At 39.9% G+C, this 19,952-nt stretch overlaps 1 protein-coding gene across 5 annotated transcripts in view; it reads left to right on the top strand.

Annotated features, from left to right (window-relative positions):
- iqsec3a (IQ motif and Sec7 domain ArfGEF 3a) overlaps positions 1-19,952 on the top strand; it is a 101,793-nt gene that overhangs the window by 77,736 nt on the left and 4,105 nt on the right. For all 5 annotated transcript variants that reach the window (XM_039791443.1, XM_039791446.1, XM_039791447.1 and 2 more), the window contains 7 exons: positions 3,244-3,410; positions 5,926-6,065; positions 11,076-11,201; positions 12,460-12,559; positions 13,032-13,190; positions 15,154-15,246; positions 15,605-15,648. In XM_039791443.1, the coding sequence (XP_039647377.1) occupies positions 3,244-3,410; positions 5,926-6,065; positions 11,076-11,201; positions 12,460-12,559; positions 13,032-13,190; positions 15,154-15,246; positions 15,605-15,648 (829 nt within the window). The remainder of the gene's footprint in view (positions 1-3,243; positions 3,411-5,925; positions 6,066-11,075; positions 11,202-12,459; positions 12,560-13,031; positions 13,191-15,153; positions 15,247-15,604; positions 15,649-19,952) is intronic.

The following is a 19,952-nucleotide window of genomic DNA, read 5'->3' as shown; positions in this document are numbered from 1 at the left end:
GGCCCATCTGAAGAGCCAGGGAGCATGTAATTTCTAGTTGCAATTTGCGACAGGGAGACAATTTGCGGCACAGCTGTGGCTCTGTGTGTTAATGCTAACTGTTTGCCGTAGCCCCTCTGGAGTAACAACCACCTGTCACAGTTGTCGAGGTGCCCAATGAAGAGAAAAACGGCGGCGGCATTGTCATAGTCAGTGGGCAGAGAGGTTGGCACTGGTAATGTTTGGACATGAGGCTGGCTCTGCGTGTTATCAGGAGAAAGAGAGAGGGGGAGGATGATGGGGGTGAGGAGGCAAAAACTGGGAAAAGGAAGGAAGGAAGTAAGGAAGGAAGGAAGAAAGGGAAGAAAGGAAGAGAGAGCGGAAGGTTTATAAATAACCAGGGTTGCATAACTGCCACTGCCTCTCTGTGCCTGCCTCCCCTGCTCCTGGGCTTTGATATAACACACACACACACACACACACACACACACACACGGAAAGAGAGAGAAATCTCCAAAGTAAGTGAAGGGGATTTGAAGCAGCAGTGAAAAAGAGTGAGGGTAAAAGTGAAATGCAGCCAGCATCCTCAGTATCTGCTGCGTCAGTGTGCTAATGAATGAGAAAATTTGAGCCGGCTCCCAATGCTGCAGATATATTCAGATTATATTTTCCATATCTGCATCACAGTGTAGCATCCAGACATCCTTATTTACTCATGCTGCAGTCACATACAATTGCTGTATTTTCCATTATGGTTAGATACTGTAAAGATCATGCAACTTGTATAATCTTGCACCAAAATCCATCCTCACAGAGAACATAATGACTGCTGGATTACACCATCTTTAGCGATCTGTAACAAAAGTGAAATTGTTTTGGAAGACGGCAGCAAATGCCAAATTTGAAGACTGCCAAATCCACTCGCTGAGCCCTGAGAGCATCATGTGCCGTTTTACCCCCTCATTTTTTTTTTTTTTTGTTTAGTCATTTTTCCATGTATTTCTGTGCAGAACACACTTTGATAGAAAGCAGCATAATTGAGGTTTTCACTGCATGGTGCTACAGTACATCAGGATTTACAGACAAGGGCAAAATTGCTGTTTGCTGTGGAGTCACAGTTTTCAGACACTGAGATGTGAATAAGCATCTGTGTGAAGCCTTGTGATTACCAGGCTAAAATAAATACTGTATGAGAGACGCCACAAACACACACAAAAGCACTGCTGCTTAGGGTGGGGGGATACAATTAAATCAGAGGCTCTAAAGTATATTGAAAAAACACACGCATAAGTAGTATAAATGTTTTTTTTTATTTACTGTATATAGATATTTATCTAGCAAATAAGTTATGGTTAAATTGGTTATCAAGCTTTCCATAATAGTGTAAGTATACTAAAAAAAAGAGAGCCACAAACAGTAACTCGCTGCATTATAATGCACTAACACAGTATTATTATGTTACATAAAAACAAAATAATTAAAATTTCCTTATGTCAGCTAAAAATTATTATTTTATTTCTACTTAAAATAGAACTCTCTTTTACTTCATTATCTTTGATTGATGATCAGTTTATCATCTTTTTGAAACAATTACCTGCAAATAAAACCAGCTAAATCATTTTGTTTTGTTTCTTTTTTGACAGAATAGTATTTGGGGGACTTTTTCCCTGAGTTGTCTGCACAAGCTGCAAACCTCCACCAATAAGGGAGGGCAGCTTATAAATCTGGGGCAAAACATCTCCAAACAAAATCAAATCATTCTCTACTGCTTGTAGAGCTTAAATTCTGTGAGCACACTGTAATAACTGACTCACATGAGCAGTTTAACATTTTGATCAACTCAGAGCTTGTCCCATCCAGATGTTGTTGTTTGGACAGTTGGAGGACACGGTTCAGTGATCTCTGAATTAAAACTGAAACTATTAAAGTGAGGTAGGGACAAAAATGACACCCTTATTGGGACAGGAACACAAGCTTTGTTTTTCCCTTTGATAACCTTGCGATGCTTAAGCACTGTTGGAAAGCACATTAAAAACGGTGTTTGTGACAAGGTATGAACCCACTGTATGCATACCAATGTGTTTCTACACTTCACTCAATTCCACAGAGACATTAGATTCCAATCATGCGGCTCAGTGAGTCTGCAAAACAGTGCCACAGCCCCAATGTGGAAATGATGACTGATTAAAGTAACGATTACAGTATATACACTCCAACACCGAGCCCACAGGGTCCACACAAACACCTTCTCACTTTACTCTGTATTACTCACACACAATAGATGTTGTACTATTGTATTATTCATTCCCTATAACAGGAAGTGTCCATGCACTTCACAGAGAAACAATTTATCTCTCTCCTCTCTGCACTTCTTTTCCTAACACACACACACACGTATGCCAACACCTAATGTACCTGTTAGATTCGTGGTTTCCATAACCACATGATGCATAGGCATTTCCATTCTTCACCTATTTATGGGTGTTTTTGGGAACTTCATCAAACTGAGCCTGGCCCCTGGTTTCAGAAAAGTGCCTAGATAAGGGTAATTTATATTTCAAACTTCATATTTCTTCTCTCCAACACAATAACAACCGGCATAAATCCAGCAACCAGGCCCATAAATGTTGGTGAATGTTTAAACATGGCTCAGTGGACTCACACAAAACTAAGGGGTCTGTGGGTGCATTTGTCTGTGTTTGGCATTATCTTGGGTAAAGCATGATCCATGTAACCATCCAATCCAGTGGGACTAATGTGTTTACTGTACACAGAGACACACCGCTTCAGCAGAGCACCCACCGTGAGTTCTCTTGTTGCTAAGAGGCAACAACAGCCTCAGATGAAGCCTCGAGCAAAATTAAAGCCATAACTCTTATTTCTGTGTGACACAATCATGCTCAGCTTGTGTCAAGGCATTTATGAGCATGTAGTGTGTTGAAGGATGCTTTAAGTTTCGGAGGATAACGTGTTATCTGTCTTTTCTCCCATTTTATCTCTTCCTAACTGTCCTCTTATTCCTGTCCCTTATATGTTTCTAATTTATCTCTCCCTCTGTACTCATCATCCCTTACAACTGGCCTCACGTACTGTATTCTATTTAACATCCTATCTTCCTGTTCCTCCCTTCCTGTCACTCCTCCTTCTTTGTGTCCTCTGTCATGACCCACATCTATTACTACACGTATTCACCCCTCTCCTTTCCACCTTCTTTGCCCTCTACCTTTATTTGTTTTTCCCACTCTTTTTCTTTTACACCATCAGTCAGCGCTACTGCATGTGTAACCCCGACGTGGTGCAGCAGTTTCACAACCCAGACACCATCTTCATCCTGGCCTTCGCCATCATTCTGCTCAACACCGACATGTACAGTCCAAACATCAAGCCCGACCGCAAGATGATGTTGGAGGACTTCATACGCAACCTACGAGGTAAGCAACACAGCGTTATGTTTGCATGACTTTCGAGGACATTAAGGGAGTTAAATGGCATCAATAAGTTGACATAATCGGCTCAAGTGATGCAGGTTAGTTTTTAGGTGTGTTTATGTGCATGTGTCATCTGAGAAGGTTTTCTGAGGAGTATGAGATGGATGGTTTGGAGCTAATATTGCCAACATGCTCAAAGTTTGTTGACTCAGAGAGCATCTGTCTCACTGAGGTGTGTTTGAGCACAAACCTCAATCCACAACAGCTCTAATGGTGTTGTACTGGAGCCAACCCTGGCATCTGAACTCCTCTATGAAAGGACACCGAAAATAATTTCATCATAAGAGATCAGTAATACTCAGTAAGCCACCAGAAAGAAAAATGAACCGGTGAAAATGATTCAGAATCCATCAGTGTTTGGATCCATATTCAATCAAACTGTCCTGCATAAATTCACATGATAAAAATACGGTTACATTTCTATCCCTGCCCGCCTTTGCTTTACCCATTCACAACTCATAGAAAGCACCTGTAATTCGTAATCCGAGCGTTGAGAACGAGACAGGAGCGTCGTAGTTTTGCTCTTCCTCTGCGCAATCAATCAGGCAAGGCTGAGGTCAATGCAGAACAACTTTAATAGATTCATCCAGACTGTTCCCCACAATTAAATTAAGTTGGAAAATCAATTTCGGCATCTTATGCAAATGAAAGTACGCCACTCTCTTTTGGCCTCTCTATTTGTCTTCTGCTCAGTTTACTATGCTTTCTCTGTCTCGCCATCCATTCTTGTTTTGTCTCAGTTAAAATATCATTTGGTCTGTTTATTCATCTGTCTTTCCTTGTTTGTATTCTCTCTGTTTTGTCTCTCCTCTTTTCTTCTTACTCACGTCTCTCACACACACTGACAGAAGAATAGCTCAATCAATGAATTGGCTGAGGTGAAATGCAATTATGCACCAGAAACCAATAGTAATAAAGAACCATAGAGCATTCATTATCTCAATTAAAACAGACTGTCAGTGTCAAAGCTATCCCACAATGGGCCAACATAATATAAACCAGCTTCCACCATAAATGAATCCTTTATGTCAGCTTATTGAACAATTTAAAATTGTAGTGTCTCAGTTACTGGACAGAGAGGGTGGTCTCAGATTAACACAGGGAGTTCAGTTCACTTTGAAAGTCCTTATGTGGGCTACCGTTAATCAAAAGGCCTTGTGACAAGCCAACATTACACTCGAGATGATGAAAAGACAAGGATACTGGGAAAGAGAAGATGAATAGCTGATGCTACAGGGGAACCATAGGTAAAACCAGAGTCAATGGACATTCTAGTTTTTGCCCTGTTGCCCTAGTTGTTTGTGTGGGGAGTTTTTCCTTATCCGAAGCGAGAGTCAAAAAGGACATTTTTCATCTTCACCCTCTAAGTTTAGCTGTTCCTAATTAGCACTAAGCACAAAGTACAGTTGATGCTGATGGGAATGTCAGTTTTGCCTTTTGTATTTAGTCATAAACCAAAGTATTAAACAAACTGAATCTTTGACCCAGTGATGGCGCTACATGAAAAGCTAAGGGATCACCAAAGTCCCCATAATTGTTAGGGAAACATGAATATGTGTACTAAATTGCGTCACAATCCATCCAATAGTTGTCGAGAGATTTCACTCAAAACCACAAGTGGCGCTAAAGGAAAAGCCTGGGGATTATTTGTCAAATTTATCATCTGGGGACCATGGAAGCCTGCAAAAAAAAATAAAATTGTTGAGATATATCAGTCTGGTGGTGGTGTACCGACCAACTGTAATCGGCATGCAAAGAGATAGAAAGCAGTGAAGTCACGAGAAGTGCATGGGAAGTGGCAGAACAATTTAAAGAGACATTCAGCAAAAAAAGTCACTTATTTATCTGACACTTTACACATATTTCCCCCTGGACATCTCCTTCACTCCCTCTGACTCCGTAATGTGGAGTGATGTCTCAGCGGTGTCCCAGGGTGCCTCACTGTCAGCACCATCACTTGTGGTGGCTTCATTTTCTCCAAACACATCCTGCCCCATTGAAAACTCAATGTAGCACATAGCGCGGTACAGCTGGCAAGATATAATGGGGAGCATCTCGAGTGCAACCTTTCAGCCTAATGACATGCAGCGCTACCTGCATCGAAATGCCACGGCCTTGAACTGCACTGTGTTCCAGACAGAAAATCTTCTATGGGTGTTAACCTTTCACTTGCCAATTAACCTCCTTTCACAGTGCCTTCTGTCATTACTTAATGGAGACAGTGAAAGACAAAGAGGGACAGATGAATATTGAATTTTCTCCCACTCTTTGCAAGTCAAATAACGAGGCTTAGTGTCAGAACAATATTGTATGTATACAGCCATGTTGTATATACACGTTTGTGTGCATCTCATCCTGTGGCATGGACACATACCCTGCTGTATTTAAGCCAGAGTAGACACACTAAGGGTTCTCTACCACTGTTAAAACAGCCTATTTCCACATTTCTATTTCTTAGGAGTGGATGATGGAGCAGACATCCCCAGAGACATGGTGGTGGGAATCTACGAAAGAATACAACAGAGGGAGTTACGCTCCAACGAAGACCACGTCACCTACGTCTCCAAGGTTGAGCAGTCCATCGTAGGCATGAAAACCGTAAGGACACACAGACACACCTTTGTTCTATACCTGTAGGTATCAGTCAACTTTGACTGAAACCATATTAAAGCTTTAATGCGTAACTTTTGGATATTAATGAACGTCTGTTACATTCAAGCCATTGCCAAATGAGTTGCTACAAAGCTAATTAAGACTTTCAGCTCCATACAACTCTCTCTGTATTTCTCAGTATGGCTATGTTCAGAAGATTGTGTCGTCCGGTGACTTTCGCGCACAGAAACTCAAGTGAAGATAATTGCCTCTTCTGAAGAGTCCATCATGTTTTTTTAATCCTCCGTGTCCTCAACAGCAACAGCGTGGAGGAGGGGTGGGGGGGTGCATGATCACAGAAGGCTTGTATCATGTGGACGCGCCGACAGTTTTGTTGTCATTACTTAGAATTCCTAATGGGGGAGACAGAAACTACGCACTATAGCTTAAACCTTAAAGCTGCATTAGTTGATGTATTTTGCCACTTGGGACAGCGCAACAAGTAGTAAACACAACAAACAACAACAGACGTATTGTTAACTTAGCCCCTTGGTTGAATGCAAATCTAATATTCACTCTCTTTAAGCTGTTTTTGGTTACAACCAACTCCTGAGGGAAATATTTGGCTCTTGTTCACGTTCATGTTCACCAGCTAGTCACTAACTTTGTCTTTCTGCTGTCTGGTGCTGAGCAGCTAGAGTCCACTTGGTTTATAAGAGTATTTTTTTTGCTGAAAACGGCATCTAGTATGTGTAAGTATGTGAGAGTGAAACAAAAACAAAGTTGACAGTGCACGACAGCTGGATTCTCACAATATCACGGGAGCACATATCACACGGAAGTCCATCTTATCGGGTTTCAAGTAATGTGTTTGTGTCCAAACAACCAGCGGTTCAACCAATCATTGTCCTGTCAGGAGCTACTAGCAGTTCGGAGCATGGTTACGGTGTGTGTGACGAACGTGCTCCATGTGACCACGACTGTTTGTTCAAAACAACAATCGCGGACATGACAGTTCATCCAATCACCTGCCAGGTATTGTGAAAGTGCCTGCCCTTTTCCAAACAGTTTACAATGATGGCTTCCCAGATGGTTGAACCATCTGGCGTGTCAAGTTAGAGACGAACAGCAGAGTCTGGTGATAATTTCAATGGGTATATCACTACAAGCAGCCACTTTTACATTATTCATATTCATTTGATTCATTTTCATATAAAGAAATATTGATTAGAGCAGCTTTAACTCTAAAACCAGGACTAAAGAAGAAGTGAGGAAATGTCATCACTTTACAAAAATGTCCTTATTCTCAAGGCCTTAATTCTCAAGGTAGACAAAGTGCATTACAGGACACACACACTTAAACAGCTTCCATGATGGGGTTGAGTTATTGGTACAGTAATTGATACCTGGAACTTCACCAGGTGTTTGATGTGGATATAAAAAACAGAATCATTGTTTCCATTACACAATTGTTTTTTTTTTGTTTTTTTACAACACACTTATAATCTTCTTGGCTTGCTCAAATAGTAGAAAGCAGGATAAATCACACACAAAAACATGAATGATTACACACACACACACACACACACACACACACACTGTTTGCTTACTCCATGCCAAGTCACTACTCATTAGTCAAAGCCTTATGACTTTCACCTAGCCTTAGCTGTGTTATCTGAGCACATTTATTAGCCATTAAATGTCTCGTCAGCAGCACGATCATTACCTCAGGTCATTACTCCAGCTAGATACGTCATTAACCACCGCTATCATTAAAGTCTTTTTTAAACTATTTAAGGTTAAAAGGCTTGGTCAGTGCAAATGAGTAGCATCATGTAAGTGGTTGAACCTAACACTGGAATGGCCTTTAGTTAAAAGTCAACTACAGAGATGAAAATGCTCACATCGACTTGTGGCTATTGTTTTCATTCGCCGTGTGAATATTTCTGTGGAAAGTTTTATGTGCTTTAGACTTAACAAGTCAGAGACCGACACAGAGGCAGACATATTTAGCTTTATAATTGATTTGTTACGCTGTTTCATGTGGGAATGTGCTGTGTGGGCCCACTCATTACACTGGAAGGCTTTTTAAAATGATTCAACAGTTCAGGGAATTCTTTTTTAATCTTATCAGTGCACCAAGGTGTTTCAATCCTTCATTTATGAAATATATATATATATATATATATATATATATATATATATATAAAGTTGCTGATTTGGTTCCCATAGACTCTGGAATTAATTAGCACAGTAAAAACATATTGCATCCACATGCAAGAGCCACTTAGATTTTTTTTTTCTCTCCACAATTTAAGTTTGATTTTTTTCTCAGAATACACAGAGTGAGCTTATTCCAGTGTCTGGATCCTCTTGGTACTTAAGTTCCATAGTTTATACAAGAAACGTTTTTGAAATAGGAAGTTAATTTAGATAGTGATGAGATGATAGCAGCTTGAAAAATAGTAGCCAATTATCAAAGCTAGTTAAAGTCGGTTACATTTAGCATGCCTTCAGTATTTTTCTAACTTTAATTTATTTTTATTTTTACATTTAATTTCCCTTAATTCCTGTTAACTTTAGGAATGACATTGAAACTATGACATTGAAAAGATTCCCGCCATCTTTTTTTTGGCCGTGTGCCTTTAAGTGTCTCTCAGTGATGGATGAGTAGCCATAGGATGACAAGGGGACTGTTGTCATAGCCAAAACAATGATGGATTGTTGTGACAGGATGTGACTATTCCTGCCCATGGGAGCTGTCCAGCTGTGTACCATAAAAATAATTTAGATAAAGTTTCTTCCTTAGAAATACTATAACAGCAAGTGTCAGAGTCACTTTATTGTGGATATAAAACATATTACCGGTATGCTAAGAGGGAGTAGCCCACATTAGAATGCTTTTTGGTTTTTCCCCTTTCCTTTATTGTGTTATTTTGTGCATGTCATAAATTTACAAAGTGAAAAAGCCCAAAGTCCACCCCAAAGGGACTTACCATCTTCCAGAGAAAACACTGTTCACCAACTGCTCCAAACAGCTCTATTGTAGTCCAGCCTTTACTTCCGTGATGAACCTGCATCACTTTGTAACACACGTTATAATGCTCGCCTAGCTGCTAGCATGGCATGCTCTCATACTCTGCAACTTACAAGCTAGCAGTGCTTACTGCGCATGTGTGACTCCCAGCAAAGATGGAACAGAAGTGAGATGCCTCAAAACAGAGAGCTCAACACACAGGGTGAAAAGAGGAGCTGCAGCAATGTGCAGTACAACAAATATATGGTGTTTTCTGAAAATTAAACCACATAAACCTATTCTGGTACAACCTCTAAATACAATTATGAACCTGAAATTGAGCATAATATGAGCACTTTCAAACACCTACAATGTCCTTAAATATTTGATATGGATTTGAGATTTTTCTTTTGTTATACAATTCATTTGTTAATTGTATAACTTAACTTTCTCCTGCAACACTGTTTCTTAATGATCCCATCAGGGAAGGACTGTATTATTATTTTTTTGAACGGGCAAGAGGCATTTCAAACTAATGATGTCTTTACATGTTTCTGACATTAGTGTAATGAGAAAGAATGCTGGCTGTGGCCAGCTGGGCGGGAGTCTGTAGACCCTGCAGTGATGAGAGAGTAAGAGAAAAAGAGAGAGAGAGAGAGAGAGAGAGAGAGGCTTTGTGTGTACTCACTGCATTGAAAATAGTCCACAGGGAGCAGAGGGAATAAAAATTGGGAAATGCACAGAGAGAAAACTGAACAGAAGCGATGTATATTTCTATTTTTTCATAAAGAGGGGATCAACTCCACGTCAACTGACAGTCACTCAGCTGCAGTTTGGATTCCTGCAGTGATATGACATAGAGACAAGAGTGTCAAGGGGCGAGAACATGATTAGATCAGTCCCCGCCATTTTTGTAGTGTAATCTGCTTAAACGGGAAAAACACTTAAGTCCAAGAGGAGAAGACAGGCCTCTAGCAACACAACTGCAGCATTTTGTTAAAAAAAAAATTACAATAGACCTTCAAATGTACCGTTGCCACCTTTGCTAATCCGATTTGGTGTGGTGTCAGAGTAAATAAATAAACAGCTAGTAAAGAATCTTCAAGTGTAAACCTGCATTTATGCTTATGTAGGTAAGTAACTAATATGCATTTATAGAGTGCTCATCATAGATAAAAATCACAAAGTGCTTCACATAAAACAATATGACAATAAACAACTGTATATGTAATTTTTAGGGGAACACAGGATTTGGATATCTGTCTATCTTGAAACAACACAGTCTCATCTGTTTCTCTAATTGATGTTTTTTTAAGACTCTTTTGTCAGTCTTCTTGTAGTCTAAATCCTTGACGTTTCACTTCCGGGATTGCTCCGGTGCCGCAGGAAATGTATTTTCGCCGATTTCCATTTCCTTCAGCTATCTTTGTGTTGGAATTTTAAACTCCGGTGGATTTATGAGGACTATGGTTAACTGCTCCTCAGATCTCTGCAGGGTAAATCCAGACAGCTAGCTAGACTATCTGTCCAATCTGAGTTTTGTCTCGCACGACTATTTTGCAGTGGCTCCGTGCGGAGCTTAACGCCGCCCATGACGATTGTGACTGGTTTAAAGAAATGTCAATAAACCAGAGCACGTTTCTCTCCCATCCCGGAATGCAGTCTCGCTGTGCCAGACCCTCCTCCCCTCCGCAGCGTGTGGATGGTCTGGCAAAGCGAGACTAGTCTTCATGTCGCTAATTTGTCTCAGCAAACTGTGTTTAATGGGTTTTGTTCTCAGCTTTTAACCCCAGTGAATAATGTGTAGTACTCCAGCCAAAAGTCATTTCATTAAAAGTATCCCTGTTTCACAATACTCTTTCCCTAGTTTCGCATAGGGGGAAGTGTCCCCTTTATCCTCTATCTCTTAATTTAGTCTTGAATGACTTTAAAGCCTCTCAGACAGACACCTCCTCTGAGTGACTGAAGCTCTACGTTTACCTGGATGTCTTCCTCTGCAGGTTCTCTCCGTCCCTCATAGAAGACTGGTGTGCTGTAGTCGACTTTTTGAGGTGACCGATGTCAACAAGGCCCAAAAACAGGCAGCACACCAGAGAGAAGTCTTCCTCTTCAATGATCTCATTGTGGTAAGTATGAAAAAGAGATTCAGTGTAATAATTCAGATATTTGTCATGTATATGTTGTTTACAGTGTCTTTCAAACCACCTCTAAAATGGTTGTTTCTGCTGCACGCAGTCAATCTTTAAAGCTGCGTATTTTGTTGTGACAGCTGCAATGCACCTACTTCGACTGTAAGCTCCCTCTCTTCCTTTATGTTGTTTCATAACCCGGGCCTCTCTGGCCCTTTCTTTTAATAATTGATAGTAGCAAATGCATTTGTGCAGTGCACTCATAAGCAAAGATCTGTCCCCTGCAGAGCACCTTAAAGGGCTAGTAATAAAGTTGTGTATCCTTTGGAGCACAGAGAAGTTGTTAATTTGGTCCAAAGTCGTGTACATTAGAGAATTATCAAAGGTTTAATGTTGGGCAAAATGAACGCGCTTATAAGCATTTTTACTACTCTCATAATTATGTCAAATGTTGATCTCACTGCAAAAAAAAAACAGCCTAACAAAAAGCAGCATTACCCTTCCCCAACTACTTGTTCTGCTAAAGCATAAAAGTAATTGGACACAGGAAACAGGAAAAGGAGGTTGAAAGACCGATTTTGAAGTGAGAGGTGAAAGAAGTCATCTACCGACATCACAGTGGAATTCTATTCATTTGGCACTAAAAGTCAGCGGTGCGATATATTCCAGCGAGACGTTTTCTCCCGACAGCTTTGAAAGCGGGGCAGAAATCGTCTTTGAAAGATTTTACTGCGAAATTGAATTGATGGGGACTTTACTTTGAATTTGGCCCCTGTTCTAGCAGCCTGAACATGTCAAGAAGTGTTTAAAGTGCCAATATGATGTATTGGTTTAATACTGTTCGCCTGGTAAATTATGCCCCACAGTAGCGCTGCAAAACAGATTTGCCTCATCTTTCTCGATCTGGAAGGTCATTTAATGAAAAATCTGCATAACAACTCTCATACATCGGGAAATAAGCTCGCCAAGGTGTTTTTCATAGAGCACTAGCGCACAATCTGAAACACTTTGAAGCTTGTAAACATACATTAATGTTAACTCTATCTGCTCTTTGAATATATTTATATATTATATAATTATATATATATATATATATATATATATATATATATAAAATATTTCTGAGCTGTCTTTGAGTTTGTTCTGTCATATGGAAATCTCAGTTCAGAACACTGAACAAAGTTATTTAATGGGTTCACCTGTCATTCAGAATTGGTACTACTCTGGTTTCTCATTGTTTTTACATTGTCTGCAGATCTTGAAGCTTTGTCCAAAGAAAAAGAGTTCTGCAGCCTACACTTTCTGCAAAGCTATGGGCCTACTTGGCATGCAGTTTCACCTGTTTGAAAATGAATGTAAGTCATGATGTCTTCCCTGCAGACAGCTGCCATGAAAAACATAAAAGACCCAATGCTTCGGACCGTTACAAAAACAGGGGAAAGTACCCCCATGTTGAAATGAAGGGTATATGAGTTATGGCTGTATATGAAATAGGTTATTGCTATTATCGCTAATTTTTTTTAAATTATATTCATGTTTGCAGAAATGCATCATCCTGGACTTAGTTGGTCACGTAGAAAATATTGACATTAATCATGCCTTTGCACGTTTTAAAAATGTAATTACCCAAACTCCCTTCATTCCACATTTGCTAAGTAAATAAAATTATCCCTAAAATGACAACAAAATTAGTTTACATATCTGAATATTAAGGCATTTTGATGCAACACGCCTGTAGTATTATACCTGCTAATATCTTGCAAACAGTTCTTACAATTTCACTTGTTACTCTTGTCTCAACATCTCAATATCCTCTGCGCTCCCCAGACTATCCTCATGGCATCACCATCCTCTCACCTTTTGGCTCAGACAAGAAGCAGGTACTTAACTTCTGTGCCCAAAGTGCTGAGGAGCTGCTCAAGTTTGTAGAAGACCTGAAGGAATCAATTGCAGAGGTGTCAGAGATGGAGCAGATACGCATCGAGTGTAAGTGTCTGTCTTTATATGGTACTTCCCTTGATAAGACAATGGAAGACTGGAGGCACATAGACTGGAGGCTGCCAAATACAGAGTGGAAAATGATGGATACATGTGACATAAAGAAGGCCAAAAGAACATGCAAATAATTGTTAATATTCGTAGTAAATGCTTTGAACATTTGGATTTATTAAATCAGAATGATCCTCATTCTCTGTGCATGTGTTGGCTTGTGTCTATCAAATGAAATGTCTGTGTGTATTTCTTCCCATTGCAATGCAACCAGCATCCAATTTTTGGAGAAAATCAATAATCTCACATCTTGGAAAGTGGGAGACTACTGTGGATTCTTAGATACTCTGTATGGGAAGCAATAGGTCCACAGATAATACGCATGAGTCAGAAGCCATCCTTTGTTTTGTATTATTATTATTATTATTTGCCAACTTGTGTAGGTGCAAAATTAATTTTGCATTTTGTTTCCTTTGGTGCACTGCTGCTCAAACAGACTTGCAGTAGGGCAGTTAATTGGAGGTGAAAGGAGGCCAGTGTTCCTGAAAGCTGCCAGGCATCTGGGTTGTTTGGGTCTGCATGCATATGAAATTCTCCAGACAATAAGACATGCACATACTTTGACCCACATAGACAACCGGAGTATCCAGAGCCTGGCTCCTGCCAGTGGGCATCAAAGAGAGAATCCCTGCTGGGATTTGACGCAACTGCATTACCCTTCACATAGAGGGAGGGCCGGCAGCCCGGGGAGCAGGCAACAACATATGGAGACAGGCAGTGGTTGACAGACGGAAGTTATTTCTCTCAGTAGAGAGGAACAAGGAGAACGTTACCATGCACAAAAACACATAATAACCTACGCACACACACATATAAGAACTCATGTTGAGACATATTTGTTTAAAGACATAAAAACAGCACAAAGTTTTTCTCAAGGCATAACATAGGAACACAATTTGTGGAGAAAAACACCACATCATCCTCTTCCCTCTATGGGTTTTGTATTGTTGGCATATTGGCATGGTTCAATTATGTCTGGGCTTTCCTTCTTTGAAATAGGAAGGAGAAATTACAATATCTGTTTATATGGAGGTGCATTTTTTTCCTGCATTTGGATCTTTATAATGAGTAAAAGTCCAAATGGAATTGATCATTTTAATTCAGTCCTACACTAATGCTAAAAAAAACCTAGCATTTCACATAATCACATAATGTTCGGTATTTATGTTTCCTTTGCTCATACTTTAGTCTGTAGACCTAAGTGTACCTTTGGTCAATTACTCTGTAGTACATTGAGTTATATACAAATTCGGAAACGACTATGTAATATACAAATTACAGGTTCAATAGGAACCTGTAATTCCTTGACAGAACTTCTCCATTTAAATCATTGGGAAAATGCCGACCTGTAAAATAAAGTGTTTCTACTGTTTATTGATAGTTTCATCCGAGATAAACTACAAAACAGGACACTTTCTGTTAGTTTGTCAATTTTTTGTCACATTTGCACCAAAATTAAAGGAAATTGGGTACTGCACCCTTAAGGTCGCAGTGGGCAGTTTTGCAGTTCAGAATTAGAATGCAGTGCAGTGTTGGAGACAAACAACATTTAGTCATCATGATTGGAAATGACATGCAATTACCATCAAGTGTGAAGTGTAATTAGAGAGATGGCAAGTTGTGTTTTGAGATTAGAGAGTGGGAGGGGAAGGCAATGTGTGTGTGTGTGTGTGTGTGTGTGTGTGTGTGTGTGTGTGTGTGTGTGTGTGTGTGTGTGTGTGTGTGTGTGTGTGTGTGTCTGTGTGTGTGTCTGTGTGTGTGTGTGTGTGTGTGTTGTAAATTGTAGAATTATGCCGGTTAATATTGTAACTCTTATCCATCAACACCTACCTGTCTATCTATACATTTTTCTCATGTCATGGTGATTCTATGATGATTATTTGTCTTCTGTTCTCTGCAGGGGAGCTGGAAAAGCAGCAGGGAGCCAAGACGCACTCCGTAAAGAACAACGGCACACAGCTAGAGCTGCATGGCAAACAGGGCTCCCCATCAGGTGTGTGTGAGTGTGTGTACACCGTTGCTTTTTAATTTTAAAACCTACTGCTAAGACCTTGTCCTCAATTGCATTAATTTACCTGCTGTTGAAACGAAAGTTGAACCTCTGCTGTTTATATGAATTGATGAAAAACAAATCTTTTACTTTAAAACGTAGGGTGCTGCAGTTTAACAAATCTTAAATGCATTGCCTTTAGGGTAAGGGATGACATGATATAAAGTGCCTTATTTTAAGGTGTATTTCTTGCTCCTAAAACATTTTAACATGCAATAAAATATTAAAAAAAATACAGTTTAACACAGACATTTTGCTGCCACTTGTATCCCTTTTCCCTCTATTTTTTTCCTCTGTCCAGGAAACCAGGAGATAGATGACAGAAGTGGACACAACGCAGTGGAGGTAAGTGCTTAGTGATAGGGCCAAGTCCCAAAAAACAGGTAAGTCAGTGCAGTGTCTCATGATCAAGGTAGGATGAGATAGGATGAAACCCCAGGACTAGTCATATCTGTTGGGCTAGAGGCGTCAAGCAGGAGTGGGTGAAGAGTGGATGAGAGAACGAATGTTGCTGAGTAAAGTGCTGCGGGCATGTGAGGTAACCCAACCAAACTTAATATTAGATAAAAGTACCCCTTTGCCATACAAAAATTAAATATGGTGGGTTTGGGGAAATTAATAAAGTCATAGTCACAGTCAAAACAGGTTCAACCCACAGAAAATGCATCAGACTCTGAGGCTTAAACATTATCTGTAAGCCTAAAAAGGAATAGGTTGTAATTAGTTTCACAAGCTCAGGCAGAAATTGTGACTCTTTTGATGGGAAAAAAAAGAAAGCCGTCATTGCTAAAAGTAGCTGAGGACATGTGCGGAATGCATATACTGTGTGTTACCCCATGCATCACCAAGACCTTAATTAACACAGTGAGATGCGGGTGGATAAATTTAACGCTCATTTGACCCGGAGACGTCACCTCCCCACCCCTCTGCCAGATCTCGGAGGGAAAACGTCTCGTGCGAACATTTCGTGGAAGCAGCATAGCAGGCTGAACTACAGTACCCATGGGGCTTTGCAATTACCATTCTAGTGGCATCCGATGACCTTTCCCTAGTCATTTCGGCTGTTGAGTTGAGGGGCTGGAGTGAAAAACCAAATAACACAGGGTCAATTTGACACTCAGTGGCTGTTTAATTCCACACAGCTCACTGGTATTATGTTAGGCTGTAAATCCGTTCTCAGGTGCTGGTTAGAGCAAAAGTAATTGCATATACATAACACTGAAAATGGTTTAGAGCTATTTCATTCTCGAAGCCACAAATGCTTGTAGAATGACAATAATTACAGCAGAGCGAGCATGAATTCCTTGCTGCACTAGAGACATTTAAAAGACATAAAAATTAAATGTTTTTTTTAGTATTGTGTAAGGAATATCTGCTAATTTTTCTGAACACAATGGCTCTCTCTGTTAGCAGCCTTTGGGTCCTCATAATGGACCTTGTTCACAGCAGACATTTTGATTTGTCATAGTAGGAAAAGCACAGCTGAAATTGATAACCTTAACGATGGATCAATTCCATCAAGTGTCCCAGTAAGCTATTTCAGTGAGTCAGCATGCACAATACCAGGACCAAGTGGAATGCAGCCATCATTAATGGTTTTGAATACACCTGATAGAGGCCAGTCTTCATGGTTGTCTGAGCTACCTTCACCAGCCGTCTTCCCCTCTACCATGCAGCCTGCAGTAAATGTCAGTGGCTGGTGGGGAGCCGTTAGCTGTCGAAACACATTTATCTTGGAGAGCAGGAGGGTCACACCGAGAATTCTGCTTATACTAAGGGCATGCACAATCTCACAGCAGGCTTTTATTATCAGCAGAAACTGATAGTGAGGTGTTGAGAATGTACTGTCTCCCTCAGTAACAATACGCTAGTCTGTACTGTAGTTTCAATGTGGCTAAAGAGTTCTAAGGGGCCATCCACACGGAAATGCTTTTTGGTGCAAACGCACGTTTTGCATCGTTTTGGCCGATCGTCCAAACGAATCCTGTAAACGACGCACTTTTTTGAAACCTGGTCCCAGGGTGAAAAAATTTGACGGCGAAGCCGCATACTTGCGTATCGATGATGTCATCGCCACACCCGTCGACCTCAAGCCTTCGACCTCTTATCCCGCTACGACGTCTCATAATAACAACAACAACAACAACAACAACAATGGCGGACTACATGCTTGTTTAGTTTCTGGTTTCCTTGCACTAGCCATTTTCGTCGTCTTCTTCTTGTGTTTGGTTTCTTCTTCTATTGTCTGTTTGTATACAGCGCGCAAGCTTTATGCGCATGCTCCGCCTCTTCTTCTCCATTTTTGGTGAATTTCTGTAGCAGAAACAGTGCCACCTACAGGCCTGGAATGTGAAGTAGCGTGTTGAATCATTTACAAGTGGATCCGTTTGGACGCATATATTCTTGAAACGATGCCAAGGAAGAGGGGGTGGGGAGATTGATTTTGTACGTGTGGACGTGGCCTAAGATAGTCAAGGGTGTCATTTATATGTCCCCCTCACTTTTCAAATCTACACCCTTGAAGACACAGTCATGGTAATGGCCTGTCAGTCAGCAATACCAGTGACATGATGATGACATGTTTGAACAGCTATGTGGATTGTTGGTTTTTTTGACATGAAAAGCAAAACCAAACACAAAGAAAGCAATCATCACAGAAAAGACTGGCAAACAAAGACCGTTGCAATTAGGAGCCCTTTGAAAGCTCTACCAGCTTCTCCTCAGATGCAACCAATCCTGCTAACGATGCACCTCCTCGTGGCCTCGACAGTCTAAATCACATGTACAGTAGGTTTTGTAACCAAAGGACTATAATGCATCTGAATGAAAGAAAAAGAAGATTCAGACTTTAATGCTGCGGTGGTCACTTATATTGAGACTCTTGCAAATCAATAAAACTTTGTCAATGATCATTCCTTTTTTTGATGCACTTGCTATCCTAACAAAAAAGTCATTTTTCCTTGTTGTGTAATCACAGTCAGCCAAGTTAGTTTTTTCTGCATGGTAAAAAAAGAAGTGAATTTTAATAGGAATAGCTCCTACTAATGTGTCATTGGATTCACATGGCATTCATTGACAGCCTAAAGAACTCATTTTTGGAAATATGCGTATTTGCTTTCTTGTGAGAGTTGGATGAGAACATCAATACACTCACCAAGCTGTCAAATATGGAGGTAGAGTCAGGAGAAGATTAGCATAGCAAAGACTAGAGGAGAAACAGCTAGCTCGACTCTGTCCTAAGCTATCAGCACTTCTGAAATAACACGTTATATCTCTTTAGTTTAATCCATACGCAAACAGAAATGTAATAATGACAAGCTGTGATTTTACAGTTATGTGCCAAATCTATTTCTTGGTTGGGCGTATTTACTTTAGCTTTGACGAAAATCACTCCCTATGCACTGTATTTACTTATGTGTACTTATAGTAGTACATATTTTTCATTCCATTGTGGGCATTTTTGAGGGGAGTAGTACAAAGTACATTAGTGCATAAATCCCACACTCAGAATTTGGACACTCAAATAAATAAAGTGCACTATGTAATAACTGGGTAGTGATTTCGGACACATTAATCAGAAAGGAAAGGTTAGTTTTTTGCTGCTTTTTACCAGCCAAACTAACCAAATCTATTAATGTAATGAACATTTTGATGGAAATGTTTATATCCAGCACTATAATTCCTTTGGTCATCTGTGGAAAAACTGTATTCTTTCTACTTAGACATCAAACTTTTGAAAGGCACCAGAAAGTCAGCGAAATCCTTCATTCTTTATCTAAAGTGCTTCAGAGCTCATTGATACTGTACTCTTAAGTATATGTGCCAAGTCGTCAAAGAGAAATAGTTGTTGGCAGATTGAATAGGAGCAAATGTTAATAGAGTTCGTTCACACAAGAGTAACATCGGCTCCAGTAAGAGAATGAGTGAACACCGCTGTAAGTCCTTTCTTACCTCAGATACTTCACATTAAAAGTCTATTATATTGCAGGTGAATTACCGTTGACCTTTTTCACACAGTCACCATTGTGAAGAGTTTTGCTGGGAAACTATATTCTGATTGACACGCTCACAGTATGTTAAAGTGAATTTAAAGCTAAGATATTTCGAACTACTATTGACTGCTTGAAAGTATGGAGTTAGAAAGTCTGCAAACTTACAGTACATAGCAGATCCATAGACTTGGGACTAGTAAATTCTCTACTAGCAGTGAGAGTTGTCTACTTTAAATTTGAATTGAAATACATTTAGTTATATCAACCAATAATTTAACTTATACTTTACCTTGTTAAAGGTGACAAACATGCTATGCTAACCCTAGCCATTAGCTTGCGACAAATATAAAATCGGCATCACTGATGTGCTGTTGTTGCTTACAATTTTCACATAACTTTTGTCCACTACACATTATATGCATTTCAGTTTGTGCTCATTCTGTGAATTTTTATGATACTCCCTATATTTTTGTTTTGGCCAAACGTAATGCAGTGTAAGGTGATTTGGAAAAGTTTCCTACAATAGGAGACATATAAAGAATTAAAGAAAGATATAATAAAAGGAAGACAGACAGCAGAAAGTACTCTTTGAGGGAAGGAAAGTATCTACAGAAAATAGAGAGTTGAAATAAATGTGACATAGGGAGGTTTGCATTC

The sequence above is a fragment of the Perca fluviatilis genome, chromosome 23, assembly GCF_010015445.1.
Source record: "Perca fluviatilis chromosome 23, GENO_Pfluv_1.0, whole genome shotgun sequence".
Taxonomy (NCBI): domain Eukaryota; kingdom Metazoa; phylum Chordata; class Actinopteri; order Perciformes; family Percidae; genus Perca; species Perca fluviatilis.
The sequence above is the reverse complement of the archived record's forward strand: the minus strand, read 5'-3'. Positions and strand labels throughout refer to the sequence as shown.